Genomic DNA, 22,627 nt, shown 5'->3' with positions numbered 1-22,627 from the left:
GAGCTGGTCGTGCAGACGCCTTCGCCACGCCACCATTCGTTCACGTCTTTGTAAAATTTCGTCGGCCGTTCGTCGTGCAACATTGCGCACACCCGACACCAGAAATAAGTGTTGATGAACTCGCCGGTGCCCTTCCAACGGAAATAAGAGTTGTAGAGCTCGTCGTCACGGTCCAGACGATGGAGATACTCTGCCAGTTCCTTCGGCGACTCGAACTCGTCTACGTGAATGTACGACCGGTAGGGCGCGCTGCGAGCGTAATCCGTTGGATGTGCACCCATCACGATAGGCAGGACATTGTGTCTGGAAAGGAACGATAATTAAAGTGAATATCACGTCCAAAATCACGGCGAAGGTGGCTAAATGCGGTAAAGAACAAAGTGGATCGTTACTGTAAGTAGCACTACACTATCTTCTTCTTGGTTTATCAGTTAAGATTAAGGTTCATCTTTGGTTCCCAAAGCGGCTAGAAAAGGTCCGGAGTGGATGCGACAGAAGGTAATTTTGAAATATTTAATCATTGTTACAGATTTGGTAATAATAGGTAGGAATTGTTAATATGAACAGTATTAGATTACTTTCTTCTTTAGTATTTAAGTTAAGATCATTAATGTTGCAGGCACCTTTTAATGTAACTAGGAAAGGTTGGATATTAAAACCTTGGATATTAATGATAAATAAAAATTTTTATTGCGAATCGTATTTTCAATGACTTTCTATAATATTCGCTGCTATTGTTTCAAATAGTATTTTTATTGTTAAATAACATTGTCTATATGTGGTCAATGCAATACACAGACAGTGCGATAATTTTGAAATTGTAAACTCAACGGACATGTATGACTAGTTTGAAAAGCGCGGGAGTTTTGAATGGGTCTTTATAAAACTAAAAAGACTGATTGCTACAGGAAGAAGATAAGAAGAAAAATATTATTAATGTTTTCGTCAAAATATTATTAGTATTGTACATAGAACTGTTCCTCTGTTCCTATATTTAAAAATTGCTATGCAACTTTGCAGCCTCTAATTGTTTAGTTTTCACATTTGTTAGTTAACTTGTTAGTTGATTAAAATGAAGACTTGCTGCAGATATATTACAAGTAAAAAATAATTATCTTTAAAATGAGCAAACAGTAACAATTCGAATTAATTGTACACTGATCATTTTCGAAAGTATTTTTTTCGAGAACGGCGGCTAGGAGGTACGCTCCAAAAATATTTTTAAATAAATGAATGAAATTTATAATCTTCATCGTAGTTGGATATATGAAAATGAAAAAAGAAGTGTTCGCGTCTCTTTCCGTGTCTCATTAAAACGGAATGAAGAGAGTTTTTTATGGAAATAAAAAAAACGGAAAGTAGGACATATCGTGGTGAAGTTTAACGATACTTTGCTTTCTGGTAACAGTCACCCTCATACCGAAATCTCGGCGATGACAGCACTCGAACGAAGTAGGACAGGAGGGAATCTTAAGGACCACTACATATACCAAAGTGCACTAAACAAGGGTGACAACAGCTGCGCGGAAAGCACACTTCTGTAATTACGGTAACAACCTAACAAAATTTTGTCGCATTCTCTAAACGACTCGGGACCCCTCCGCGTTTTTAAACAAAATTCTCTCTGTGGACAGTGTATTATAGTCGCTCAAATATTCCCCGCAGAAACGAAGTCTCGTTGGAGATATTGATTTGCTGCAATAGCTACTAGATTTCTGACGAGATAAAATGGCGGTCGGAGATGCGCTTAAAACCGTTCCGAAATTGTACCGCAGTTGTAATATAATCTTTCATTACACGAAATGTTCCAGTAAGTGTTATAAATATAATGAAACAGATGTTCAATAAAATGGTTAGTAATATGTTTAATTAAAATGGAGAAGAATGGAATTGTTTTCTTCGAAATGAGGAACAAAGAGTCGCGTAATACTATTTTTGAATTATATTATACTATCATTGCAATATGATTTTATTAATCTTTAATTAAAGCAGGAAGGAATATGAGAAATGTTACATACCCAAGGCCGTTGACGAAGAATTTTTCGGTAATATAGTCCTTGCAGTTCGAGTTTTCGAAGGCAAGGTAGAACTTGTAGTCATCGTCAAGCATATCGAAGCAGGCTTGAGCTTGCGAACGCGGACACCTTAGAGTACCGCAGGTCCCATAGATGTCCACTTGAATGTGTTTCGATAGTTCCTTAGCGTAAAGCATACGCTGATTTCTAGGATGGCAATTGGAAACAAACCAAGCCACCTAAAATGGCAACCGGTGCGTTAGGACATTAACAATTTAATTAATAGGCCTGAAGCTACCTTCAGATGATATTATACTATTTAAAATGTAGCATAATCATTAAGAAGCCTAACGAAACATCAAATAGTTAAAAGTAATGGAAAAGTGTTGAGAAACATTTTTGTAGATATTCATTTCACATTACGCGAACGCAAGGTGTCGATTAATTTACATATTATAAATAGATTTTAGTTTTCGACAGAACGGTTTAATATTTCATGTAGTTCTTATTTTTAGGAAATGAATTTGGAAGAGCGTCGAAATAGACTGTTACCTTTTTAGTCTTGTTCGCTGCGTAATTAAACGTTTGCGTTATTTGCGTAATGCTAGGGTCGTAATACTGCCATCTTTCATAGGGCGCGACTATGTCGCTGTCACGCCGATAAGTTGCCGTCCAATTGATGATTGCGTTCTTCACGTTTTGCGTGTGATAAGGACATTCTAAAAAATACAGCATCCACACCTGTTGAAAATCGCATCAGTCTCATTCGACGTATATAACTACATTTCAAGCTACATTTTCATAATAATTAAAAGCCATTCTACGGTCCAAAACAATTATCGTTCACACGTCCGAACATGCAATATTTGATGACCATTTTCTCATAAATACTTCACAATTGGAGGGCGACATCATTAATTATAATTGGGGGTTGGAAAATCATCGAGTTCTATAATTCGACGTTAATTAGTAGAAATAAATAGGAAATTAATAAATATCAATCATAAATAGACCAAAATTACAAAAGTGATATGATTTATTATGATATAGTTTATAATCTATTAACGAAAATTAACGTGATACGAATGGAATCTTTGCTACGAGGAATATTGTCATTTCATTGACCAGAATGTAAATTGTTACGTACCTGTTTGGATGATCTTCTGCCCACGTGTGTCACATAATCTTTGAAAAGGATCAAATCCGCTTCGGTAGGATCGTCCCTAATGATTGTACACGTGTTTACTGGACAACGATGCTGAAGAAATATGTCCTGGCCAACTTTGGCCTCGGACATACCATGCGGTACCATTATTTTCTTCAATAGACGCTCCGTGAGTGTTTTATTGTAATCGTTTGGCACGAACATTAACTGCAAAAATGCGGCACGCTGTACACTAACACTTTCCGTTATGACGAAGAGACACGAATAATTATGTATAAAATCTTCAGGACGAATCTTTATTATACCGCGAGCAGCCATAGATATCGAACTCGAACAAGAAGCTACGTCATTTACTAACTTTGTAAGAATATCATTAAAACTTGAATGAAACAAGAGCCTCATTAACTGCGCCCAGTGTTTTATAGTACTTTTCGAACATCGAAATTGCAATAAGACATCCGCAATCTATTATAAGTGAGATATGAATGCTCGCACTCTATTCGCCGTCAACAGCTTGATAAATGAATACTTTTCTCTCCTTGTTGAAAAAAAAGAACCACTTTTGTTTTCCAGTTGAACATCAATGCCGAACCGGGAACGTGGCTAAAAGTAATTGCATGACGCAGAGTCCGGTCTTTCATAGGAAAACAATTCGTGGCCGCGGCAACGACGGCCACGGGGAAACGTTGCTAGCCGTGGAAGAATCATAGCGGCTTAAAAATGTTTCTTACACCTCCGTAATTCTTTGAGAACGATGTCCCAAATACGGGAACAATAGATTCCGCGGATGTCGTAAACAAAAGGGGTGAACAGTGGCCGTGCACGTGTGCGCGCGAAATTTCAATGAAAGCTACTGCCGGGCGACGTGACGCGTTCTTATTTCAGTCTAGTGCACTCGAGAACGGTGTCGTAACTCCATATGCAATTCATTTGACATGGTAAATTAACACCTAACTTTCCGCGCGCGACCGTGTCCTCACGACTCGCGTACTACTCGCGGCAGCCTAAATGTGTGCACAAGCCTGACCAGATTGAGTGGCGCGTTCTTTTCGAGTGGAATGAAGCGCGTGGTTAACTTCGGATCTCGTTGATCTCATTGTTTTCGTGCTTTAGCTAATTAAAGACTGTAGGTGGAATATTGTAGGAAATGTTCTTTTGTATGATAAAGCTAACAAGGTTCGGCTGAGTCTTTTGTTTTAACGCAAAGGTCGTTTTGTAGTGTTAATTGTGAGCGACGATAACAAGTTTAATCGATGAAATCAAAATAGATTTATTCGTTAAGTAGAAAAAGTGGATCATAGACAGACATTAGGTAGCTCAAATGATTTCGAAATTAATTTTTTTAAAAAACAAATACTGACAGGAGAGGATCTTAGAATAGCTGTACGTATAGGTACATACTTATAGTTTTATACAGTCATGTAATTGTATAAATAGTATGTAGTCTAGCTATATAGCTATACATATAGTTAAATAGATAACGATATATCTATATAGAAAAATAGATCAATTCTGTATAATTGTGAATAATTGTATAATTGTCTCGTTCCCCCAGCAAAATTATTAACAACAAAATAGTGCTACTCAACGTGGCAGCGCAAGAGATCCTAGAACGAGGGAGATTCTTCTTATCTTTACACGATTCTCACCTGATTCGTGACACGGTCATCGTAAGCATCTTCTTCGGGCCACAGTCGGGCCAGTCTTCGTCCAGTGCGATTTGATTTTAGAGCAGGGAACGGTCTTCTGATTCCTTTTTTCATATACCAAGGCCTCCTCGATGGATCTAACGCGTCCACAGTGCTTCGCGACAGCGTTCCAACGCCGGTCAGATTGGCAACCTTTAAACAAACAGAATAGTATTATTACAGCTGTCTCGCATCAATCAATAGCCACCCATACTTTCTTCAGCGTACAGCTAACGATCCAGAAGCGGTTGTGCCGCGACCTAATGCTCACCTGGTCGCTTCTACTCATTACCGTAGATTTATCGAGACTCGGTAATTGTTGGAGAACGTTTCTTTAAAAGCAGAATACACAAATCATAATGCTCTAATGCTCACCTCGCTGTTTCTATTCATTATAACGGATTTATCGAGACTCGGTAATTGTCAGGGAATGTTTCTTTAAAAGCGGAATAGAAAATTAGAGTAATCTAATGCTCACCTCGTCGTTACTATTCGTTATCGTGGATTTATCGAGACTTCATTAATCGTCAGACTGCGAATCTTATGCCTTTTTAACAAGATTGATATAAATAAGATAAAATAAGATTAAGATTGTCGATATATTACGTTCAATCTATAAAAGTTATTAAAGTAAACGTTCCAGTTTTTATTTTGCATAATGATCCGCAATCTGGTAATTGCAAAAACTATTTTCCTTTAAAACAAGAATAGAAAGTGCATAAATAAGACTACCCTAATGCTCACCTCGTTGTCTCTATGCATTACGATGGATCTATCGAGACTCGGTAATTTAGACTGTGGATTTGATGCATTTATAATTAGATGAAATAAGCGAAATTTAAAGTAATGGACAGATTAAACGGATGTTAGTTTATTAGTCAATATACACTTGACGACAAAAGTTAAGAAACATGCTACACAGATGCATATTCTTGGCTGTAATAAACCTATTCAATATAGCGTAAAGATTTGTATTAAATATTATATTTTCATTTATTTATTGTATTTTTATCTATTTCATTTATTGTATTTTTATTTATTTCATTTATTTTAATTTTATTTCTTTTGGTTTTTATTTTTATTATCTTTCCTATTTGTCGTGTACTGTATATAAAGTTTATTAACTTTTGTCTGTAAATGTATAAAAATAATTTTGAAAAACAGAGAACATTATTCGATGTCTATTTGCAATTAATACAGACAGCTTTCGTTTTACATAACAAACCACAGTCTAGTAATTATAAAAGCATTTTCCGTTAAAACGAGAATATAAAACTGATAAATAAGAATATTCTAATGCTCACCTCATCGCTTCTATTTATAACGCAGTCTTATCGAAACCTAATTAATTGTAAATTAGTTTCTCATTGAGAATGCAACAATTCAAGTACGATCCATTTAACATTCAAAGGAGCACTTTATTTTAACGAGTAGACATTTGAATAGGTATCCCCGTCGATTTTATTCGACTCGTAATGCGATTCGCGTAATTCTATCATGCAATAATATATGGAGGAATCATTTGTTTTCGAATCGGTCGGTAAATCGTGTTAAGAATTCGGAATGTTTGGAATTCTGGCATCGCTCATCGTTCTCTTACTTCGATGATATAATGGGATTATCGAGGACCGCTTATCGCTGGTAACAGTGGAACGGAGAAGCTAATGTCAGCCGTATTTGCGAGTACAATATCGGTCATAATTTTGCAAGATAAGTATCTGTAACACTTCGTTATTTATGTAACAGTTTGAAAAAAAAACCACAATGGCTTATATACATCCTTGGCACGTTCCCAGTCGCGTGACTCGTTTGGAAATATTAGGTGCAGACATGAATTCTTTCCGATTAGTTCCCTATGATAAATGCAGCGTATCGAAGAGCAGTATTGCAGTATTTCGAAAATGCTTGACATTTTTTTAAACGATCTCGCTAACCAATGGATTCGCTCAAATTAAATCGAAGGTTGAATAGATAATAAAATGCGAACAATTGTTAACAGGAGATTCTATGATAATAGTTTTGCCAATTTGGCTTTGCCTTTAAAGCTATATTTATGCAATGTTATTTAATGCAATATTCTGTGTATATCTGATTTTTGATACCTAATTTTCTGTATACCTCTAATTTTCTATATCGAATCGGAAAGAATTCGTTTCCATCGTCCTTAAATAATCAAAAAGATGCGAAGTCCTCTTCGATGCTGAAAAATTGTGTCATACAAACAACTTTTGTAATATATAACAACGAGCCAGCTATTGTAAAGAAAAAATAAGCGAGAAGTTGACGTTCCTCGAATGCAACATCATGTAAAAGCTGTAATTAAAGTAATTAAGTGACGACTAGATCTACTGAAAGAGACTGAATAATGTGTTCGAAGTTTCCTTTTAGTAATTGTCACAATTTAATTGTAACAGATAATGTAATTATTGCGCGCGGTTATACAAGATCGCAAGTTCGAAAGATGATGACAGCGATAACAATGCCGACAACTATCTATGAAACTGATAACTCGACCGGATAAGAACCGGCAGCGACAGTATCGACATTCGATCTCAAACAGAAGATAAATATTTTATTTCCTCGTTTCGTGACAAATAATCGATGGCAATGAAAATTTAACTACGAATAGACTGCGTGTGTCTTTGTGCAAAAAAAATGTTCTAGTTGCAAAAAAATCGAAACGGAAGGTTCCTTTTTTTATAATATAATTAATATTAATATAATATTATATTATAAGAATATTTATATCATATTATAACATTATATTATAATATTATATTATAATGTAGTAGAAGAAAGTAGAAGACTCTAAGACAATAAATAAAGACACATAAAATTCGCAGGCAATGGACATCTTTAATCAAAAAGCCTGAGAATATAAGCTGATTAATTTTCTAGAAGAAACGAGTCGTCGAGTTTATTCCGAAAGCGTCGAACCGACGTGTTGTTAAATTAAATGTAATCCGCGCGAGAGATCGCGAATTACGATTTACATCGTAAACTAATTGTTCCACGCCGACGAATCGCTTGTATTTAAGAATCGTGTCTGATTTGATCGTTGCATTCGCCGCGGAATGCTATCCGCCGTAGTCGCGCGATGAATTATTAATTAAATGCTTAATCGTTTCGGAGATAATGAATCGCAGATCGTGTGGCTGTACCTACAACGCCAGCCGTTGTGTGTCGCGTGAAACAAGCCAGACTACACTAACCAGAACTAACTATGTAACGTCAGCTGTATTTTAGAAACAACAGAGACAACCAAATTAGCATCTTATGCTAAACGATCCGCGTTTTCAGTTCCTTCGACTTGGACAAACCACGTTACGCGTGGAACGTGGACAATTTTTTACATTCCAAATGTAACACAAACTTTTCTCAACAACAATTGATATAATTTATATACAAATCTGAATTTTTATATCTTTGGATAAGATTTTATCTAAATATTCGAATAGCTTATCGTACGTTCTTTAAGAAATGTTTTATCGATAAATGTTATCAAATGTAGATTATTATATCTTTAACACTATTTTTACCGATTTATTGTATATACCGGGTGAGTCGAAAGTCACGAAGGGGTTGAAATATTTGGTAGATTTTTTAAATGTTCAATAACTTTCTCAAAAAAAGAGTTATTAAACATTGTGACTTCTGGAATATCCTGTATCAATTGTTTACCAAATTTATATTTTCTCTATCAGTAATTTATTTAAATTTGTCTAGATTTAATTAGAGTAAGCATAATCTGATATCGCTCGAAAATATTGAATAGTCAATTGCAGGAATATTGTTTAGGAAACAGTTTTAAATCTTAATATTCAAAGTTGTCTTTTGATCCATTCGTTAAAAAATAGTGTTAAACACAGGCGGATTAGTTGAAGCGATTGGAAACGGAGCTTGAATAATTTCTGACACGACGGGAAGGTTGTCTCGAGCGTGTTTCGCAGATACTGTCTTGCAGCCATCTAATGATACTGCAATTTAATGACTGTACCTCGACCAGAAGCTTTTTCTTCACTTTTTCCCGAGTCTGCAGTACCTGCATCGTCGGTTTCTTCAATTTCGAAGGCCAATTTCGTTTGATCTGCGATCAAAATTCGACATTTATAGCGTCCAACAAATGCTTTCTCTTCACCCTTCGATTCTGTGTATGACGAGTGACTTGTACGCGAGAAATACAGAGATCGACGTCATTAATACCGCGTCGCTTAAACAATTCTTAATATTCGGTAGAAAGCATACCGGTAGAAAGCAAATTCCTATTTTTGTATGTTATTTTATAAAATTTTAAAAAGATTCTTTATTGTCACATTGATATACAAATTTTAACATAATTAATCAAAGTATGGTAATGGTACGCCGTGTTTGAAATATTTAATTAAGTGCATGAAGATACACAGTTTACTTGTCATTTATTATTTAATCGTCCACTGTGCAGATAAAAAGGTTCGAAGGTATCAAAGATATTATTTTATGTTCTTCATTAATTTGATAAGAACTGCATGGCCTGTGTCATTGAATAAGCTTAGAGAAGCATTTAAATGTGAGAAAGTTAATTACGTTTAGGAAAATACTACGCAAAAATACACACAAAATACAAACAAAATACTGGTCAATGAACTACATTGAAATCTTGGCGTTTATTTACTGAAATAGAAACTGGAATTTTAAAATCATGTTTTATGAGTAATATTTTGATCTTTTCTGTCGTAATGTTGTGTGCGGTATCGTTGCTTTTGATTGAGTTTTTTATTTACTGCATTCGATCAACTATTTCCTCTAAAATGCTGACATATAGCATTGGCTACCCTGTTTTATTATAGTAATTAAAAATTATATTTTTAACGTTGTTACTAATTTTATAAATGGAACATGGAGTATAACTGGGATAAACTCTTTGCTTATTACGTCATTAATTTTTAAATTAAGAAAAAAATAAATTTCTGTTATTTATTCTCCGTTTCTCTACACTGAAAGAATTACTTTTTGTCATAAAATATTAAAACGTGATGTTAACTCAAAGATGTAAAGAACATTATATAAAATGTACAGCAGAGACTGCTTTATCTAAACACTTATTTTTATAACATTCTGGTATGTGAAGGTTGCACTATCTAATCACTATATTATTTTGATACATTATCATCTGGCAGAGAACTAGATTGAAATTTTTAGACTTTGTTTATATAGTCGATAACAATATTCCTTTACTTTCTGAACTTGTTCCATTTAATGCTATCGATTGATGAATAGATCAATATGTATTTTAAAATAAAATAAAATTAGAGCAAATGAACATAAGAGAAACTTATTGACACTATGCATTGTTATAGTAAATAGACTAATCTTTCGAATATGTCAAACTAAAATTAGCCATATCGTTTAATATTTTCGTTATCTCGTTCGTTATCTAACAAAAGTGTTCCATTCATGGCAGTGCACCCTTAACCCTTTTAGTGCCGAACGACGATATATCGTCGTTTTATTATATGGCGTTTTATTATACGCATCACGGGAGATATATTCCTTAAGATAATTTTATCAAACGTTAAAATGGTTCAAATTCTATGCGATACGATTGAAAAAAATGTTTATTTGATTTAACTTTTTGTTATATCTGATGTCGATTAGTGCCGGGGCTCTGTATATGTTAGAGCAATAAAGTAGAAACTAGATACGGGACAACTTCGGAGCGTAAACGCAGTCTGTGTGTTTATGATAATTATGGAACGGCTCAAGTGCATCGACAAGGCGGAACTGAAATCTTTCTTTCAGTCTTTCTTGATAAGTTGAGTGAGTAATCAGTGATAAAAAACCGTCAACGTTTTGTTCAATGTCAGTGGTAAAGTTAGAAGCAGAAAGTTTTGTGCATTTTATTGTTACCATTTTATAAAAACTACACCCTGTTTCGGACATGGATTTCTTTTTTAGTGTATTTTTTAGACACGGTATAAAAGGTTCTCGAGGAACTTCTCCTGTAGTGGATCTGTCTACGCTTGTCGCGCATTATGAAGTTGTCATCTTGTTCTCAGAGCCAATATTGGTTATTTTTTTTTGAAAAATTATTGAAAATGGAATACTTATAGTTTATACCATGTGACCTGCATAAAATTGACAACCGATGATTAGTGAAAATAGGCGTTGCAAAAGAGATGTTAGTTTTTTTTATTTTGATCATTCCTTATACCGTTATTATTTATGTGATTTTCAATTAATATTGTAATATAATTGGCATTACATTACTCTCCCATTCTTACCCAGCATGCTGCATTTTGAATTTTTTAATTATCATTCTTATTTTGATTTTTATGGGCTTTTTCCGAAACCCTAGTAAATTCCTCAAATTCGTGCGTTTATCATCGCATAGGCATCGGTTTTCGTTCGGCACTAAAAGGGTTTTAATCATTTCGATTTTCCTTGTTCGTATTGTTAACAGTTGTCAGAAGCGTTTATTGTTAAGTGCGGTATCCCCGAGAGGACGTGGATTTAGGCCAATGTGTTGAATAGTGACAGAATTGCAGCTTCGATGTTAGCAATTTACTATACCTTGGTGTTGTCGGAGACGCGAGCAGACAGCGTCTGTGCAGGATGAGGCCGCATACGGTGCCATATTTCGTCTTGCAACAAATTCAGGATGACCAATAGCAATCCGGACAAGCATAGCACGTACAAAAAGGATCCCTTTAGAGAGAAACGCGGCAGACCCATGCCGCACGTTTCCTTCGTGTCAGAAATCTTGATTAATCCATGCGCCGATTGACCCTCCACTCACAGCGTCCATTCAACCAAACTGGAAAACGAATATCGACAGATTTTTAATAACAATATCGTTTAGTTGTCACTGTATTTTAACGTCTGTCAGCGGAGTATGATTCATTTGGACCCAGAGTAGGAATCGGATATATAAATCGGATATACATGTATAATGCAAAAGTAGAGTAGGTCAATTTAGCGTATAATTTAATTTAACATTGAACTCGATTTACTTTAGGATTTTAAATTAAATTTTGAGGGTGGCTTACGTAAAAGGGAATATTTATATTAAATGAATATGAAAGGAGATATTTATATTAAACGATTGTAATGTAAGGATGGGTCAAAGTGGGCGAACAAACGTGTTAGTTTCCGAAAATCCATATATTTTGACCACGCGACACGAAGTGACCCTGACTGTTGCCTATTGCAAAGTGCCGTCCCACCGCGTCCCGATCAAAGACGCTACAAAGTATGTTCGATACGTTATCGCTTGGCGATCACGTTAACGGCTACGCCGAATGTTCTCGGAACGCATTCGGATGATATCAACGCTTACAGTAAGAACTTGTTATGTAAATGTATTAATACATCCTTTTTTATGAAGAAATTAACTTTCTTGATTTACACTGACTTGAACTTTTCACTGACAAATATTATTGTTTGACTATTTAATCTCTGATAATTAATTTCAATTTTTACACGTTTCGTTAACTCTTGTATAACATTTTTTCAGTTTTATATTACTCAGGTCCTGTATTAAATCTATTCTTCTTCACCTTTCTACGAATTTCTTTTTAATTAGCTTTTTAATCTCATCAAAATCAAATTTATCGACTTCACACACTTTTAATCAATTTATTAATACATTTCAGTAAGCATATTTTTAGTTACGTTCTATGTAGCCGGAGAAACAATTAAAAATATATTGAGAGAAATTGATGAATAGAATTACAAATTCAAAGCCGCCAAGAAAATTGAAGAACACTGTTTGTTTCATTGTTGAAAATTATTACAGAGCCCCGCGTATCCAGCGACAGTCAAGAACAAGCACCTGACGAAATAATTTTGCAAGTTCCCTATAAATATGCATGATGCGGGCACTATCAGTATACTCTTTAATCCCACCACGCACCCATGGTGTAAGAAATACTGTATAAATATTTGTTCATGCGCTGGATTGTACAACCTATAAATATTCATTGGCGCTGCTTAATTATTCACTTTTTGGGTTCGTTAGCTTGGTTACGCGAGGGTCGACAACCGTATTTTATATGGTATATAACAAATATATCGGCGCATAAAAATACGGGAACACGAAAATTTTTAAAAGAAAATTTACCGCGAAAATTCGCATTTCACGAAGAACCGAATTATCAACGTCTTAAGTTATTAGATCATGCGATATTTATGCTATGATAACGAGAAGCTTAAAAGTCACTTTGCAAATGACAATCTCCCCCAAAAGATTGGATCACGTTATTGTGGGTGATTTATAGATCCACGATTAAAATTGCTGTTGTTATCGGTATATAGAAATAGTATCGACTATAATAAGTGAAACGTCGATAAATAAAATATTTTTATCCTAATAGACTGAAGTACAAAATAAAATGCTTGAATTTTGTATTACATATATCATTTAAAATTTCGTTTTGCTAATGATAGTTTCACTTTTTATGCATTTATGAGAACAATATGCAGTTCGAATGCAGACGAATTCGAAAATATTATTGCATTGTTTTCAACTCGATGAAATTATTGAGGAAGTAAAAGGAACGTTCATGAAATTTAAATATGGTGAATTTATGCAGGAAATTTTTATCTTGCATATTCCATAGAATTTGCAATAATTCGCTTTATGTGTTTTCTAAAATGAAATTAACTACAATGCAATGTTTAAGTAACACCTTACACATTAAAAATTAATTTCTTTTGGATTATAATACATTTTAAGATGACTTATTTTAAATCACTTTAAACCATTTTAAATTATCTTCGTTCGATCATTATTTATCTTGCAAAAATAGTTCGCACGTGAATCCAGAAGCCGGAAGAGCGAAATAAACGTTGCGCAAACATAACGGACAATTTTTTTTTCGGTGATCTCGAGCCCGGCGAGGCTCTCTTCCGCTTAATTTGCAGCCTTGGGGTGTAAATAAAGTGGAAGAAGGTGACAACCAGACCAGAAACTGGATTCTGCTCGAGCTCTAAAGAGCGTTGTTCGCGACCCCAGCATTTCATAAACTAAGTTGAAACACGAAAATTCTGCTAAATCCTCTCCGTAATAACTGCTTCATAATTTATCTATTAGATGTTAATACAATATAGAGAAATGAAGTGAAATAATATATCTTTCTACATATCGTAATATCTCTGTATAAATTATTGTTTCTCTATAATATTATTATATATATCATATATTTCTTTATATTATTTCTTCATATATTGTCTACATACTTTCTCCATTTTCAATATACTTGTATTTAAACTGAAGATTGCATACATGAAGAAGAAGCTAAATAAAACGCCAAACGTTTTAGTATAAGAGTATGGATCGAAGTCAAATTATTGTAAGAATAATTGATTTATTAGTCTGAATGTTATTGTGGTATAGTAAGTGTAAGGCGAGCGTTAGATTGTACTTTTAATGTAATTCTGAAAGTCGAAGAGTAAAGAAGCCTAAAGAGTTGTTGAGCAGTCGTGTTCTCCGCTTCGGTATTTTTCTGCCAATTATCGTAGTCTATAGTTTCTCTAATTTTAAACGAACTTATTATTAAATTAATCTTTATTATTAATTAAATTATTATTATATTTAGTTATATATTTAATTATATTTAGTCTTCGTCCCGCGAACAGCGGCTATCGTTCGAACAAAGATTTCACGCGGTCGCGTTTTAAAATAAAACGTTTACGAACAGAAATAGCATTGTAAATTACGCTTAATGAATTGTAGATGAACAATCGACGGAATTTGAAAGAATTTAAGAACAAGGTACATACATCGACCTCCACCTATTTTTATTGATCCGAACGAAATGCTTTAGCGAACGAAGTTGCGCCGTGCAACGCGTGAAACTAACTTCCAGCGACTTTGCTAATTGGAAAAGTCAATTCCGCACAAGTTTTCCCCGTGTGTTTGCCAGCGTTACGAGTTTTAAAGACTGGCCACACAGCGAACGAAATTACAACCGTACAATTTCATTTGTCGCTCGATGCGTGATCCGAGCGATCGATGCGTAAAATGGCCAGTCATATTTAATTTGCAGAACTGTCCGGGACATAGAAACAAGAACGATTTTGCGGGCTTCGTATAGACTCTACGTACTTTGCGCCGACTATTTCAACAATTTTGTTATAACTACACTATGCGGTAGCGAACATTGACAGTATATTGACTTTTACATCGATCGCATATTTTTTGGTGGAAAATTTCTTTCGAGTCTGATTCTCCTAAAATATTTATAAAGGTCGCCCATTTCCGGTCATTGCTGTTACTCAGCCAATCGCAAGTTAGTACGTTGTTCATACGCGATAAACTATCTAACAGTTCGCAAGGACACGCATGAATTTTTACCCAGACGCTCCGCTTCCCGATACACGATGATATACTTTGATTCAGTAATAATTTGCATAATTCCATTGATCGATGTACTGATCCGATAACATTGTGTTCGGAGAATATAATAAGAATTCGAAGAATATAAATAAAAAATATTATTAGAATTTAAAATATTGTCAGAATTTAAAAAAAATTATTAGAATAAAAATATTATTTGAATGAAATTTTATTCGATGAATTTATTCGGTGAATTATTCAAGTAAAATTTTACTCGCAAACGTTATTCGATACGCTGTTCGTATACGATTTTATTTGAATAATGTCCAATCCTGCTGTCGAATCAATAATAATTTGAATTGGTAATAATTGATAATAATTTCATACAGTAATAATATCATTAAGTCCGAAATTATTCGAATGACGTCTACTCGTTTCTGTTGCAAATGCATTAATCACGCCGCACGGTGATCACTAGACTCCAACAATCATTAGACTTTATGCAGAATTAAAATTGACTGCATTAATTGCAAAATACTGCAGCAATTTCAAAATTCATCTCTTTCCTTAAAAATATTAATCTGCTGATTCATTTGAAATATTTTCTCTAATCTTCTATTTATTTTTGTCACAGTTGCACAAAATCCGCGGTCTACTTATTACAATAAATTTTGAAACCAACTGTAACTTAAGTTTAAAACAATTAAGTTTGTCGAAAGTTTCTTGCTCGCCTGTACCTCTTACAGCAGCTTGGCTCTAACTTGCTAGCCGGTAATCCAATTCTGTTATCGGTTCCATAACGGTTCAGTGTTTTGATTTTTCGTGAAGAATGATTGGAACGCGTTCTCGTTTCATAATAATTACGATAAAATATAGTAGCTTGAACTTATCTTCGATGATCGGACCATAGATTTTATTTACATAACGATTAACTCGCGAAAAAAAGAGTGGAAACGTTAAAGAAATTATTAATTAATAATTATCGAGAGACGAAACACTGTTGTATTAAAGTCTTGTTTATCGTAAGTAATACAAACAAATTTCATTTTTTATATAAATTCACTGTCTGGCAATGGACAACTTATTAATTAGAAAATATCAGACGCGATATTTTAATTATATTATACCTATATTATGTTGTATATTATATTTACATTACATTATTTATTATATCTATATTATATTAAATATCACATCTATATTATATTATGCATTGTATCTATATTATAGCAAGATTATAAATAGACGCGGCAAAATTACACTGAAAGATATTGTTTATGCAACGAACTTCCACATGATAGAACTTGATTAACACTTTCCCGATTCGCCGAGTCCTCGTTTCTCCCAATAAAGCTTCAGCGATATCGGAGCTGTTACAAGCTTCCCGAATTACCTACTATCGACTGTTCATTTTCAAGAAACTATGCAACCGTTTTAATGGCGATAACACCTTCGATATACAATCGAAAACTTCCGTGTTATCGCTCGCATGCTGAATATCCTGCGGATGTTAGCATAACGGCGAGGAAAGGTCCGCAACACGAGAACAGGTTACCGTGAAAGGTTCTCCAATGAAAACGGCTAATCGGCTATTTTTACGTAAACGTCGATCTTTTTGCTAAACTCGTTAAATACAACAATTGAAAATGATTTTTCCAAAAAAAAAAAAACTAAGAAATTTGGTTGTCACTGATAGCGTTGGAGTTCGACAGAGAATGACGAGCTTCGTGGCAACGGTGGCAACGTGAAACATAGTTTCTGTGTTTTCGATTTAATTGTTTATTTCATTGCATATTGTAATTACCTGATCGAGAGCAACGGGAGACCACAGCAACGACTTTTATCGCATTAGATACCAGAAGCCTGTTACTAGGCTTTGTTACACTACGACCAAGCCAATGTTAGCCGCCTATGTTATTTAATTCTTCGTTCGATGAGATTGCAATATTTTATCCGATTAATGTATTTATTTCGACGCATACTGTAGCGAAAACCACGGGAAATCTGTGTCGCTAAAAGCTCGCTACTTTTATAAATCAACGTGAATTATTCGGTATTATTGGTTCGTTATTAATAGCTTCTTTAAACGCGTAGTATGATAAACATGATTCGAAATCGAAATAAATATAGCTTTTCTATCTTCATAAAGTAATGAGAAATATTATTCTTATCAATTCGTTAGAATTCTAATTCATAATTAAAATATGTAAGAATTTCCCCTGTTTAAAATCAATTTAAGTAAATTCCTGTTAAAAATGAATCACGACTCGTATTTATATCATGAATTTGTTGTAAATCAACATATTAAAACCCGCTAGAAATTATAAAAGCAATTAAAACTTTTATTGTTTCGTAACTCATACTACGATAAAAATAGCACAAATTCTAAATAAATCACAGACTTAGTATTTTTATAAAATCACGCTAATTATTCGTATTTGTTGCTCCGTAATGCTAGCAGCAAACGACTCTGTACGTTAATAATTCGTAACGGAGATTAAACAACATAACTCGTCGGCGCACGAACGAGATAGCAATTACCTTCGTATTTTCGATAAGAGTGTTAAATAATTATCAATAGATGACTCAACGAATCATTGCCGCGCGCGTTTGTCGCCTGTTAACCCGTTCGGTTCGTTTGCGAATAACTTTTGCTGAATAATCACTGTGCAAGTGCAACGTTTTCAATACGGTAGCCCACAGCACCGAGAGCATTCACGAACTTCGCGTACAGTTTAATTAATTTATTGCTTCGAAATCGTAACTCTGTACCGCGAGAATGAATAACTTTGCTCATTCGATGAACGGTTATAGCTGCGGCGGTATATAGGAAGTCGGTGTTACTTCGCGCACTACCTGAGAATTACTATTACCCGGTGCCATCGGGCCAAGTGGTATATCAGCATTTTATCAGCTACAATTACAATAGGGTCAGCGAACGTCAGTCGAACTTCCGATAAAGTTCTTCCACGTGGGTTATACGTAAATATTTACCGTCCTGCTAATTGTGAAGCGTTCGCTCCTTTATTACGATAACAACGTAACACGATAGTCGAAATTTAAAACTTCGAAACTGATACGGAGATTTCGATACTTCTTTAACTTTGTAACGAAAAAATCAAGTAATTGAGTTTGCAAAATTATCCATGATTTTGTCACTGTAAATTTGCAATATAAATTCGCGTTGTAGCTAATTTTCGATAGAAATTTGATCTAATCAAAAATGATATAATTCATTTTATAGGAATTCTAATTTTCATTAAACATTTTTCGAATAAAACGTGGATCAATTTCGATCGTTATTTATACAGAAAGTTCCTTATTGTAAACACAACGTGACTATATAATTAATTAATTAGGAGATTCAGTGAAACATTCCAAAATGATATTTTCGGTGAATTGAAATTATTGTAGAAAAGAATAGATATTAAATTTACTGCGTTTAACAAATTTAAGTGGTTGTCTACAAGATGTTGGGAGAAAATATAAAACTTCAAAGGTATTAATGAAACTCAGAAATCTTACTTAACGTAATGAAAATTATTTACAGAAGGTATTCACTTTATCTTACTTCTGTTGCTTAAAATTTATTTGCGATATCTGTAGTCTAACCATTAGGTAACGGAGAATGTGTTTATAGCGAACATAAGATGGTAGTCAAAGATAACAGTGATAAGGTGTTCGAGAAGGTAAATAATGACGGACAAAGGAGATAATACAGAGCCGAACTGATGTCAGACTGAAAGTCGTTCGACTAATGATGAATCAAAATTGTTTGTCTCAATGATTAACGATCGACTAAAATTTAGTACAGTTTAGTAATAATTTGAGACAGTTTTTTTAATTCGTATAACTAATTAATTTTAGTATAAGTTAATTGAATCATTAATTTCTCGACCATTAATTCCTGTATCATTAATCAATGGTTATAGATTACGGAAACATAATTGTGATTATATATTACGATTATCATGATTATTGATGGCTTAAAACATAGATTAATCTATTTACTATTATCATGATTACCGGTTTATTCCAAGAACGATTAATTACTAAAATTAGTATTATTATTGTTAATATAATTTATGATCACGATTATCGTGGTGAATTTTATTAAATAAACCATCGCAGCTCTAAAGTCTGGTAAAAACGATGCAACTTTTTCGTTTCTTTTTCAGAAAATTTTGTTTCAGCGTAGATATCGTTTCGATAGACATAGTTCACGAAGTACAATCAGGTCGCGCGTTCCGATGCCATCAAGATAACCTAAATAAGATGAGAATTGAATTTTTTTCCGATTGCTGCGCTCCAGGAAGTGACGACACTCGTGTGTTAATGGTGAACCGTGTAACAGGAAACCGATAGGTTTTACCTGTTTTGCATCACTATGCGGGATACTTTCATATTTCAATGGGTCTCGATTTAACGAAATGCCTACCACGTGTTACACCTTTTCATTCATCGCCGATTAATTATTTATCTACATAAAATAACCACTGTTCGAATCGTTGCTTCTGGTTTATTGGTATTAATTTACTAGACATCGCATCGCACGTTTCGTATTTCAACTGTAATAATTAATTTAATGACATACTACGAAATGTTTTCGACGAGATAAATACACAATAACGGTGGTAGATATTATTTAGTTTATCGTTCATTGATATTTTCAATGCTTTATCTACCGTCAACTGTAATTCAGTTCCGTGCGCGAATATGCGGTAATATTTTTATCGTCGAACGAACCCTGCGTTATTGTTTAATATTACGATTTAACGAGACGGTACAGTATTAAAAATTTTAATAGATATCGCGGTGGTCTTTCAGCTTACTTTTCCCTACGATTTAAACTGTTCGTTCGCAGTACTATTATTATCTAGCAATTAAGTATTGCGAACGAATGAAAGGATCCTCGTTCGACGCAACCTATTGCAAGATACCGGCGCCGGTCCTTGCGGTTTTGCGGAATTCCGCGAAGAGGCCGGCAAATACCTTTATCAGTCTCGCGCGAGTTTATCTTTTCAGTAATCGAATGTGACGGAATATGTACTCGTCGACGGCAAACAGCTCCGAAAAGTTACTCAAACATTAACAAATCGAACAGCGTGTTCCATTGATCGCAAATCGCACTTTGACAGTTTGCGTGAATTTGCTTCAAGGAAAATTATTTTAAGACTTTATCGGACTGTTTGCAAGTTCGACAAATTTATACAGGTTCCACAATGTCGTGCAAGAGTATTTTGCAAACAGTGTGAAAGAAGATAAGGCGTGTTTATAATCGCCGGTCCACGAATCTTGTATATTCTTCGTAAAATTGGATTGGCGAAATATAAAATTGCGAATAAGAATTTAATAATATCGTGGCGATATTTTTTATTTGTCTAAGTGATTGGAGGAGCTAATTCTTTTTTATTCAATGTTTGTTCTCTATAAAGATCTAGAATAACTCATATTTATCGTAGATCAATTCTGAGAATCTATGTCGAATCTTATCTATCAAGGTATTAAATTCTGACATTTTATCGCCAGCGGATATTTGTTTTAAAATTCTCTATTTCGATTACGATAAACAGAAGTTAAATAAAAATGTCATTCGTCTGCTCAGCATTTGAATCGATTAAAAATAATACCATCCCACTATTCTTACTGTTTTCTGTTTCAACCGTTCATTTTTGTCACAAATGCGTCAAGTTCGCAATACGTAATCGTCACATATTTTGCATAATTTTTGCATAATTACAATTTTTATCGCGAGCGATATAAATCGCTGTACTTCCAACGATATATTAATACGAAAATCGAAGTTTTCTAAGAAAATAGAAAATATAGACCGTACAAATGCACTTTAGAAAAATCATTTCTCAGAAAAATAAATCAAATTGAAATTAAGAAATTAGTAAGATTCGTTTGTCAAATTACAAGTTCGCGGACACTTGTCTGGTAAACATTCGATTACATGAAGTATTTGTAACAAACATATACGAGAATAAAAATACAAACCGATAAACACCAATAAGGATCGATTCATTGAAGAATACGGCAGTGAATGGGAAACGAACGATATTGTTTACTCACGTTTTCTGTCTAGCGAACAACATTCCGTGTAATTTTCACAGGTGAGCGTATTTTGAGTGCACCAGTTTATTTCTACTATACAATTGACGTTCTAGAAACCGGGGTCTATTCCGAGTTCACCCTAGAATGAAGGCGATGGAGAGAGAGAGAGAGAGAGAGAGCGCGACCATGCCAAACCGCATAGTGGAAATAGATTAGTATGTACATACATTTCTATATAATATTCTCCTCGTCACTGTTATCGATATAATATTCTCCTCGTCACTGTTATCGATCCTTTTGTCGCGAAATGTCCGTTCAGAAAAATACGGCCGTCATGAATATTCGTTCGCCTTGCCGGACGAATAATAATTGTAACGGCATTGAAATCGAAAAGCAACGCGAAAATAAACTATGAATTAACATAAGAAATACGACGGTATAAATCACGCGTTATATCAGCGAGCAAGTAGCAATTCCAATGATGCAAATAACGTCGAATAACAAAAATGAGACACGGAAGTTTGATGCAGGTTAATTGCAAAGAATTGCTGAATCATTTGTGGTAAAATTGTTCAATGAAGAGTGTATTGTTAAGGAAGAATTTTCACGGATATCTCGTCACGGCTTTCGCAAAAAAAACATGTTGACGCGGAAATGGATTGCATCAGTCGAATAATTTTATTTTAATTGACCGACAGAGTTCGATCTAATTGCGTACACTTTGAATAATCTGAAATGTCAGAGAAATTGTGGATGTGCTGTGTCACGTGCTGGAAGCGTTACTAATGTTCTATATTTTAGTATGTTTGAAACAGTGACATTAATTTTTCTACGAGCGCGAAGTTACGCACGATGATTCATATGTTAACGCTACTTCGTGCAGGTTTTCCATTATTGAACGACCCAACTTTAAATTTAACAATTCAATTTCGAATTTAACAATTCCAGTGTCGGACTTAACAATTCAGTTTCGAAATGAATGATTTAGTTTCAAATTTTACAACTCAATCTTAAATTCAACAACTCAATCTCAAATTCAACACAAATCGGGTTAAAATTTAACAAAGCAATTTCAAGTTCGACAATTTTTAATGGAAGTAAAAAGGGGGAAGTATACGCAACGTTATTAATCAAGCGGACAAATAATAGATTTTTCCGTACTGTGGCTCCAATAATTTAATCGTCTATTATGCCAGAGAAAAGGCTAAATCAAAATAAAAAGATTTATTCATTTATGTTATCAATTTAATGAACATTGTTACTATGGTTTAGAGAAAAACTTGCCTATAACCTATCTCATTATTTATATGAAAATATTTGCCTCAAATAAAAATAAATTTCGTTTCGAGTGAAGATAATAATCTATGTCAGAAGAAAATAATATTTT

General features: G+C 34.2%; 1 protein-coding gene across 1 annotated transcript in view; it reads right to left on the bottom strand.

Moving 5' to 3' along the window:
- Nucleotides 1-14,676, bottom strand: part of Fucta (glycoprotein 3-alpha-L-fucosyltransferase A) — a 15,960-nt gene extending 1,284 nt beyond the window's left edge. Inside the window, exons 1-8 of the mRNA XM_078180748.1 lie at nt 14,628-14,676; nt 11,418-11,661; nt 8,866-8,955; nt 4,830-5,021; nt 3,163-3,387; nt 2,568-2,756; nt 2,019-2,254; nt 5-303 (exon numbers count right to left, since the gene is read on the bottom strand). Of these exons, the coding sequence (XP_078036874.1) occupies nt 5-303; nt 2,019-2,254; nt 2,568-2,756; nt 3,163-3,387; nt 4,830-5,021; nt 8,866-8,955; nt 11,418-11,579 (1,393 nt within the window). The 5' untranslated portion in view covers nt 11,580-11,661; nt 14,628-14,676. The remainder of the gene's footprint in view (nt 1-4; nt 304-2,018; nt 2,255-2,567; nt 2,757-3,162; nt 3,388-4,829; nt 5,022-8,865; nt 8,956-11,417; nt 11,662-14,627) is intronic.
- Nucleotides 14,677-22,627: the final 7,951 nt, after the last annotated feature.

This window comes from Augochlora pura, chromosome 5 (genome assembly GCF_028453695.1).
Source record: "Augochlora pura isolate Apur16 chromosome 5, APUR_v2.2.1, whole genome shotgun sequence".
NCBI lineage: Eukaryota > Metazoa > Arthropoda > Insecta > Hymenoptera > Halictidae > Augochlora > Augochlora pura.
This window is presented reverse-complemented; position numbering and strand designations above follow the sequence as displayed.